We start from the raw sequence: 9,288 nt of genomic DNA on the forward strand, positions 1-9,288 counted from the left end.
CCCAGGTGATATTTCAATTAACCACCACGAAAAGCAATTGAAGTACCAGATTTCCACTCCCTTTCCGCCCCCACCCTTCACAACGTTTCGCGACGAGTACCAATAAAAAGAGTGACTCTAATTGCAGTTTGCCAAATGTGAAAGATGAAAACTCTCTTTTCAAAACAGTTTATCAAACAGAGACAAAGTGCGGTGTAAGGAATTCTACCAAAATCCACACGTAAGGCACACCACCACAACCAAGAAATGAAATCACTGAATTTCCCCATGATGCGAATTCATCATCGCACTGCAATACTTTCTCGTCTAGCTATTAGGCGCGCCAACGACTTCAACGCACCCAACGCCTGGTGTTACAGAGATGCAACAATAACTGGTGGGTTTGAGGATGACACTCGAAAAAAGGCGCAGACGAACACTTAATCTGCTACACTACGACAACTACAGCGGTTGTGTACCACGGTTCCAATCCCATGCCATCAGTTTGTACTTCAAGCCCCTCAGTCATTTATAGTTCAGGGAAGCTGACAGTACGAAACCTTTTAAAGCCTACTTGTCAGCTACCTACGGATGACTCAATTCATGGAGTTTCTGCGGCCTCATCTCAAATGGAACGGAAAAGGGTGTTAGGAAATTATCAAACCAAGAAATAACGTCAACGAAGCACGAGTAGCAGGCGAAGAATATTTTTTCCAATATTTAATCAGTAAGCAGATCCCACACAGCCCTGTCGAAGGTACGGCACATGCTATCACATGGGAAGACACAGCGGACATTTACCTAACAGGATCATGATGACCAACGTTCAGACTAATCGGTTTAGGAAGAAAGAGCTTAGGCCTTATTTGCATGTTTTGCTAAGGCCCTTCCTCGAAACCACCTCTGACTTCGCAGTGTATTGAAAAAGAGTCTTCACAAAATGAAACATTATCTCAATATTTCCTTCAAACTACCAAAGAGGGGAATGGACTAGCCAAGTTGACTTTTAAACCCTGAGAATCTCCAAAAAAGGTTGTCATTGACTAATTTCTCGGAAGGGCTATAGATGACTTACTGTGTTTGACAAAGCAACTTGGTAGTAAAGAGCAACGATGCTGGCATCGAAAGTTGCCTTATGATCCGGTTTATCAACGTAAAGAAATGCTCGATGGGTGAAAACTGACTAAAAAACATCTTTTATTAGAGCTGCTCAAGGGACAGGTTTTTAAGAAGTACAGAACTTGCCTCAAATTAAATGACGAGAATGTTGCATTCTTTGCTGCTTTTATCCATATTAGTGCAGCGATAGGAACCCGGCTCAGGTGACCTTTTCCACACTAAATAAGCCAAAGTACGCTACCAAGATGGCCACACAGCCAACCTGAAGGTCACTGGGGAACTCAAATGTAACTATTTCCAGTACTTCATCGTATGCAACAGAGGCTGGAGCCAATGTTGTATTGATGGCAACCTGGCAGGACGCAGATGATAGTTCAAGCCCTGTAGAGTTGAAACTTCTCTGCTTGGTTGCTTTGACCAACTAAAACACAATGGATCTTGTACACAAACGAAATTCCCGACGGTCCTTGATGAAATGCGATAAGAATAAAGCATTGAGCAATCCAGAATGCACGCTAAAATTGAAACCTTAGAAGAATGAAACAGAAACCACACCGAAAACAAAATATGGAGGAAGAACTACCTGCCCATATGAAGCTTGAGATATTGGAGGCAATGTCGAGTTAGTAGTTGATATGGTTTATTACCCGGATTAATCTAACATTTTTTGTATGATTTTCCACCATAGCTGACGCCGCAAATGCAAAAGCCCCAGCAAAACCCAAATGAAACTGCTTTCAAAGATATGGGTCGCCGAGCCCTCCATCCGCCGGAACATTTAAACAGTCTAATACATTGGGTTTCAGTTAAAGAATTGTACCTCATAACTGCTTATTTCGGCTAGTTTATGTTTTACGACATTGTTTATTATTTCCAGTGAAAAGTCTCATTAAGATAATGTTAGAACGAAGTGTTGTGCCCCATTGCTTCAAAAATTAATTTAAGTTTCTTAATGTAATTTGAAAATGATCAGCAGTAAAAAGTTCAACAGTCCTTGCGCTGTTTTTCATAGGTGGCGTTAGGATTTTTCCTATCCTTCCTAAAAATGGCTTTTTTCTGGCCCATTTTTGACCAACCACCCGACATATTCCCAAATTTCCCATTCACCTCCAATAACTTCCGACTTATTGCACTGAGTTAGTTTATTAGCATTTTAGCGACCTGGTTATTTCCTAAATTTGTAGCAACCACGCCAGGAAATGCACTGTAATGCGACGGTTGCCTAACTCTTCGTATTAGTGTGGAGCCACTTATGACTTGGCCATTGTACCACGCCGTGTGGTCTGACCTTCGGGCCATATCAGTAGCCCTAGTGCCTTCTGTGTGCTAAATTTATATATTCTGCCCTAGTATTATGGCTTCTTTCGTCCTCACGGAAGTTTCGGGACTCTACATACACAGTTAAGAAACGAATATAAAATCACTCACGTCTGATCATTCGTCCTTCTTTGCACTGTAAAAGGCCTCTCATGAGAAGCTTTCCTCTGCGTCTCCCAAGCGCTTCTCTTTTCCTGTTACTGAGCTGATTCACACTGAAGACGAAGGAGGATACAACACTCGAGCACAATATACGTACCCTACAGGGAAGTGCAAGGCGTGACTCGTAGACGTCCTCTTCTCTAGTCCTCATACCCTTAGAACAACCGGGTTGATTCGACTCCGACTTGTTTATTCGGGCATGTAGATGGGGGAAAACAAATACAAGTTCAGAGAGGTGTGGACGCGGAAGCTCTCTCCGGGTTACTCGGCGTTGACGCCTCCGTCACGAGGTTTGACTCATATGCCCACCTCCACTCTGAAAGGAACATGAAAGCAGCACAAGTGCTAAAGAAGTGCTTGGGCTACTGGCTTGGCTCTGAGGTCAGCCCACCTCTCGAGGATACAACGGAGGAGCACCTAAGTGGCCCCTTTACCAAGACAGCGAATTAAACAAACAGTCAACGTATTTACAACACTTTTAAAAAGTTTACGTTCTTTCAGGTTATCTAAATGGGTCACTGAATGAATGTTACCATTTTAATGAAGAGGGATAGTAATTGTATTACTCTCTACCATCGGCCAAGTGAAATGGCTGATGTCGCTGTTGCAAGAATCACACTAGCCAATCGCTGTCACCAAGACCTTATGGCATTCGTCGCGCCACCGCAATTAAGACATTTCATTCTGGAAGTGTTGAGCGTCTCTAGCTTGAAGTTTTTTAAGGTCATGCGTTGACGATGCGACAGCCAATTTTAGTGTCTGTACAGGATGACAACTGAAACTACCGGACAAATAGTCGGGGGAGTGCTCAACGCCCCCTACTTCTTTAAGCATTCCATATGAACTTACGAAGCTTTTAATGCACCAATTCATTGCTTTGAGCTTTATCGTCGATACTTTAACTCCCTATTTATTAGATGGGTGGGTGGATTGATGCATCTGTTTTGAGGCGGATTTAACTTCCTACAACCGACCGAAATAAGAACTTTGAGGGTGCTTATTCCACCAAGGTGGGAAGTTTGCCGTTGGATTATTCCAATATTTCTAACACGTGCATTTATAAAGCAAAAGGAAGACCTTACCGACAAATCCGTCCACTCGAGACCAACCGCAAATCGAGGATATCAGCTGACAAGCGACATTTCAGGTGGACGGCTGGTTAAAAATAACTCGCCAATTAGGAATGGAGTCTCGCCAAGCCTAAGCCCATGTTGAGGGACACTTTGACACATTGGAAATAGGCTTGTTTGGCGTGCTCACAGGCCCAAAGATGGGACAAACTAGTCATGCACATAGGCAGACAATCAGACCTCTGATTGGCTGCAACTTGGCCAATCAGTTAACTGGACCCAGCTTTACCAAGGTAGTGGCTCAGGTACGGCAACTTCTTTGCAGGATTCCACGAATTTGTAGGCGCATTCACGTAGATTCAGATCAGTCGCATTACAAAGCGGATCTGGATTTGAGTGCTGAAGAAGAGAGACATTAGTAGATCTCAGTAAAACCGCTCAAGGTGGGCGCACTAATTTTCACAAGGGAGACTTACACATTATGGAAAAGTTAAGTTAGAACGGACTCCATAGTCCCGTAAAACTTCGAATACGCTACTGCAGTCAAAATATGCTAAAATATTTACCAGATTGCTAGTGATTTCACCGAAATCTGACCATTGTCTCTATGCAGCAGAGGCTTGTTTTGGGGTTTGGGCAACTTTTTGCTAGATTTTCTTGACCTACTTATTCTGTCCTAGTAGCATCAGGAAATGGTACGAACAGTGTTGTGGTCTACGTCGAGGCGCATTAGATGATTTTTGAACTGCGAGTAGGCGGGTGAGTTCCTTCTCGCACAACCTGGACAACTTGGGGATGAGTAGTCGAGATGCCTTCACGATCACATCACCTCACTTAGCGCCTTCCCTCATTTGAACACTTTGGTGACTACACAATCTTCCAGGCGTCGCTGAGGGAGTCAGCAGAGAAAGCGCTAACTCGTATATGTTTGTTTCCCCAAAGAAAGCCACGACTGAAGTAGTTTTGGAGCATTGGTTAGCATACAAGCCATACTCGCTGTGGAGTCAACTAGCTCTGCATAACCCAAAGCAGATGAAATTCCAGGTGTTTGTTACCGACAGGACTATTAGAAGTTATGGATGCCTTCCATTCACTTGAATACCACAGTGACTACTGATGTGAGAATGGCAAGGAAAGAGGAGGCTGTGCGCCAGAACTGCGCTGACTTTAAACATACGCGGTCCATTCGGTTCCTGCGATTCAACTACACTTTGGGTGTCACGGTGTTCCAAGCACTTCATCTTAATTACCAGCTTTGCAGCCCTCTCACACATCGATAGCAAACCCGCTTCCACACTAGTCTGGCTCATTGCCCTTCCAGACTGGCTGACCCAGGTGCTACCCTAACATGCCAGTTGGAAACCAGTTGAGGATCATCCACCCTTACCAAACAATGCTAGCAGACTTCAGCTATTCGATCGTTTTACTGGGACGTGGTGAAGAAGAAGAAGAAGAAGTAGAAGGTGGTGTTGCAACAGATCTCGTCAAAGTGTCGTTGAATTCCACCCTTACAGCTGTCAGAGGAGCTGATTTTTCCCGTCTCCTGAATGTCATTGGAAACATCTTTGAGGTGGAAGGTGATACAATTGTATTTTAGGTGCTGAGCTAAGCATTCGGAATGAACAAAAGAGTGGAGGATGTTACGGTACAGACAGCAGCTCGAAGCAGACAGAGGGATGGAGCAAGATGAGTGTTTGACGAGGTGGGTGTGTGGCCAGCCAATGGGTGGGCATGCATCATGGTCTACTAGTCGATGGTTCGAGGGTGAGAAGTTCCTTCCCAACAGACGAGTCTAGCCTATTCTTGATCACAAACGTGAGCCAGTCAATTTTGCGTCATGTGGGTTACGGACTTGAGCAGTATGGGTGGATGTGTGGATCAGGCAATTTAAACAGCCTAAAATCTGCCCCATTGTGCATACTTTAGTGGAGTTTCGACAAGCCTTCCCACATAGCCAGCCGTCTTCACCCCCAAAGCATGTTTCGCCTAATGGAGGGGACGTGAGACGTGAGGAATCCCGTTCAACTGCACAGGAGGTGTGAACTTGCACCATCCATTCAATTTGGCTGCCTTCTCACTGCGATGGGCATTCATCGTCGCATCACTACCACCGTCATCTCTCTCCTCCTCTTTTTTGCCTCTATGACCGTTGCTATTGGGTTGACGAGGGTGGATGTGTGCAACAACTAGTTGGGCGAATTGAGGGAAGTTGATTGCACCAAATTGCGACATCAGCAACCCTTCCCGCATGACTGATCTCTCAGTTTGTTTTGCAGCAGCCTGGCCCTTGGATACTTCCTTGAGGGCCAATATTTGCGCTGCTTTTAAAGTATACTAGCCTACATAATTCCATGTGGAGTGAGATGTTGCAAGTATCCTGGGAGTAAGCTTCAGGAAGGAGCCCTCCGACTTCAAATGTTCCTGACGAATAAAAGCAGGCTATCCAGTAGTTGCTTTATTCGGATGTACGTAGGCCATCAACTCTCGTTGGTATAAAACTAACTGGTTTGAGAGGGTGGGAAGCGATTCAAGTGGATTTCGAGCTTTAAGCTCCCAGAATGTTATTGTTTCCAAAGACTGTGATTGAATCAGTTGTCAGCTCAATGAAGACCACGCTTCTTCCGCTAAGTAATGAAATGTGGGTCAATGCTTCGCCACCACTTGTAAAGCCTTAGGAACAGCATTGAACGTGGCGGCAAAATTCGTCGTCAGAAGAGTACCAACTTGGACAGTGGACAAGTAGGCGGAAGGGCAGGCGGTCAAGTGGATGAGTAAACCCCTCCAAATGGGTAAGCAGAGGGAATGTAGATGACCAGATAGACCGACATGTGGGTTAAGGACACGGAAATAAGAAGTGAGAGGCAGACAAACGAACTGACGGACAGACACATTTTGACGTGGAGAGAGCACTTCAATGCTAAGAGATGCTTCATCCAATCAGTGGGGAGGGTTGTTTTTAAGACATTTTTCTTTTTTTCTACTGCCAACAAGCCTGTTGCAACGCTGAGTCTACAACTTATCGTGAGGGGGTCATTTTGCTAGCAGTTGCGTGGATAAGTACCGACGACTGTTTTTAGGGGTCAATGATCCTGGTTGCCTCATCGTTGAGTTCCAAATGCTTAGTGGCTATGATCATTTCCATTTCTTAGCACGTCCTGTTCAGTCTCATTCGCCCAACATCTCAATTGGTGACGCTGGCACCAAGTGTTTCATCGTTCTTTTTGTACCACTCAGTGGAACCGCACATTTCCTCATAATTATCGAGAATGGACGTTACTCTTAAAGATGGTGCATCCGGTCGAGATTAGGATTGGTACCACAGCATTTCCAACCGTCCAGTACATATTGGAGACGAAGTTCGGTGGTGCTAGTTTGCACTCCAGTAAAACTCGATTTCCAGCCCCTAGTGTCAGTACACCCACCTTGATGAGGACCGGATCCAGGCTTCCGGTCCTTCCATACCTTCCTAGTTCCGAAAAAGTTGGGCATTGGACGGCAAGGACGGGATCTTGGAAGAAGTAAAATGGAGTTTTAACATCTTATGTGATTTACTTACTTATTTGTTAATTATTTTTCTGATTTGTAAATAAATAATTAAACCACTCAACGAAGGGTTGATATGCCCAATCGGTGGGGTGAATTTCAAATCGAATGGAAAATCAATAAATTTTAAAATTGGTGCAACATTTGAATGACATGACGGCGGGCAAATTTGTGGTGGTGCAGGACACCTTTGACCTATGGAACAGAAAATTACAGCAAACACGTAGGCGATTTTTTAATGCTCTAATAGATTTCGTGGGAAGGGAAGTGGTTCAGCGCGCACTCAGGTGGTGGGACGGGTGAGAGTGGGCTTAAAGGTCATGACAGCTTGGCAAGTAGTGTTGGGAGGCAGTTGTTTAAGTTGAGCCAGTGGAGGATGACTTTAGTGCTGACTTTTGAGGTAGGAAAGGACACCTAAATTGTAGAAAAAAACGAAATTTTTTGCTTCCACTTTAGCGGTCAGAAGGAAACGTCCAACGAGAAGGCAAGTTCAATTTTTCTTTCCTCAGTGTAACGCTTTTTCCCTGACTGCAACCAGCTAGGATATTTTGTCATGGATTGTGGGATAGCGTGGTTTTGTGTGGATGAGTGTGTGAGTAATTGGTAGAAGAAGTCCCTTTCCAGCCACTTCTCTTCTTCATTATGTGACACTTGAGCTCAGCACTCTGGTGACACCGTTAGTGGTCGTAAGAGAGACCCTTGTTAATTAATTTGTCATTCCCCTTCCATTTGTACTTGCAACCCTATTTGCAGGGGAAAGTTGGCCCGTCTACTCAGGAGCAAGTTCTCCTGGAAGGTTTCAGGAAGCTACACAATAGACGGATGTCCACGAAAGCGACCAACTTCTGAGTGCTCGCTACATTCGCTTACATGGCGACAGGAAATGCCCGAGCTAATTTGCCTCCTCGGTAGTAAGTGGGTGCGTGCGAGTGTGAAGTAGGTGACCTCGCATCGGTGAAGTGAGGCACTCACCGAATCGCTTCATTTTTGCAGGCCTCTTACAATCTGCACGTAACGGCGTCGGTGTCACATTGACTCGGAAATGCTGACTACGACTTGTGATGATTGCGGACCAACCAAATTGGTGAATTCGATTCCTTTCTACTTACTGAACGCGAGCTGAGAATGTACAACTGTTGTGACAATTTATTGTTCTCCTTTTGACTGGAAGGGTGAAGTTGTGCTTGTGGCTGTTTCATTGAGTTATCGCCACTCTTTACAGCACTCGCGTGCCATCGTCAGTGCGGATGCAGACGACTGAGTGGGACGGAGTGACTACTGCCAACAGGTCAGTAGATCGGTGCTCCCATCTAGTGATGGTTGTTGATTCCCTAGGATAAATTGCTAGAAATGGAAAAGTGGTGAAACGACGGTTTTATTGACATGTGTAATAGGGAACAGTGATTCTGTTGTCCTCCATGATTTGATCTTTACCACAGTGTCACAAAGCTTCCCTGTTGTTCGTAGTTAAGGCATCCTCAGAATCGGATATCTCATGTTGTCATCGGAGGTGAAGGGGTGGATATCAGTCTGTCGACCATATTTGATTAAGGAGGCTTTGCATTTCTGGTCATTGTGAAAGCCCGTCAAGACTTCATTCTTCTGGATGAGGCGAGAGAGTGGATGTGGTTGACGTGATGGAGGCATTAGTCTGGAGCACATGACACCTCACTGAAGAGAATCCGGTGTTTACGGAAGCCGTCCAACTGAGCAATCGGAGTGTCTGGTGAGGCGGGGATGTGATTACTCAGTGAATGAGGAGCCCAACACAGTATTGCGTGGGTCTGTGATGTGGCGGTAAGAAGAATTCTTCAGTTTGAGGACTCTCACCTAGTTGTGAAGACACAAGTGAGGTGGGTGCTTGCCAAGTGGGAGGCAGCCGAAAGCTGAGTCAAAAGCGGTAGGAGATAGTGAATGTCAAGTTGAAGACCCTTATTAGTGTAGGAGAGTGGTAGATCTATGGAAAGCAGTGGGCGCACCACTTGGGCTCGTATTCGTGAGAGAGAGTGTCAAGTTCGGTGAAGTGGGGATGTTAGGTGGGTTGCTGACAAAAGTACAACCAGCCCACACATCGAATGCAGCGATGAAGCAGACGTTG

At 45.2% G+C, this 9,288-nt stretch overlaps 3 protein-coding genes across 3 annotated transcripts in view; 1 reads left to right on the top strand and 2 right to left on the bottom strand. All coding sequences in view use genetic code 11, as the record gives it.

Annotated features, from left to right (window-relative positions):
- Window positions 1-2,728, bottom strand: part of EGR_10709 (Puromycin-sensitive aminopeptidase) — a gene marked incomplete at both ends in the record, with an annotated part of 4,086 nt that extends 1,358 nt beyond the window's left edge. Inside the window, 3 exons of the mRNA XM_024499958.1 lie at window positions 1,055-1,162; window positions 1,361-1,519; window positions 2,675-2,728. Of these exons, the coding sequence (XP_024345629.1) occupies window positions 1,055-1,162; window positions 1,361-1,519; window positions 2,675-2,728 (321 nt within the window). The remainder of the gene's footprint in view (window positions 1-1,054; window positions 1,163-1,360; window positions 1,520-2,674) is intronic.
- Window positions 2,729-4,995: 2,267 nt separating this feature from the next.
- On the top strand, window positions 4,996-5,244 carry EGR_10710 (hypothetical protein; the record flags this gene model as incomplete). Its single annotated transcript, XM_024499959.1, has 1 exon — window positions 4,996-5,244. The coding sequence occupies one exon, from the start codon at window positions 4,996-4,998 to the stop codon at window positions 5,242-5,244; it is 249 nt and encodes an 82-aa protein (XP_024345630.1).
- A 1,959-nt stretch (window positions 5,245-7,203) lies between these two features.
- The window catches only part of EGR_10711 (hypothetical protein), a gene marked incomplete at both ends in the record, with an annotated part of 4,044 nt that continues 1,959 nt past the window's right edge, over window positions 7,204-9,288 (bottom strand). Inside the window, one exon of the mRNA XM_024499960.1 lies at window positions 7,204-7,378. Within this exon, the coding sequence (XP_024345631.1) occupies window positions 7,204-7,378 (175 nt within the window). The remainder of the gene's footprint in view (window positions 7,379-9,288) is intronic.

This window comes from Echinococcus granulosus (assembly GCF_000524195.1).
Source record: "Echinococcus granulosus chromosome Unknown EG_S00256, whole genome shotgun sequence".
Lineage (NCBI taxonomy): Eukaryota > Metazoa > Platyhelminthes > Cestoda > Cyclophyllidea > Taeniidae > Echinococcus > Echinococcus granulosus.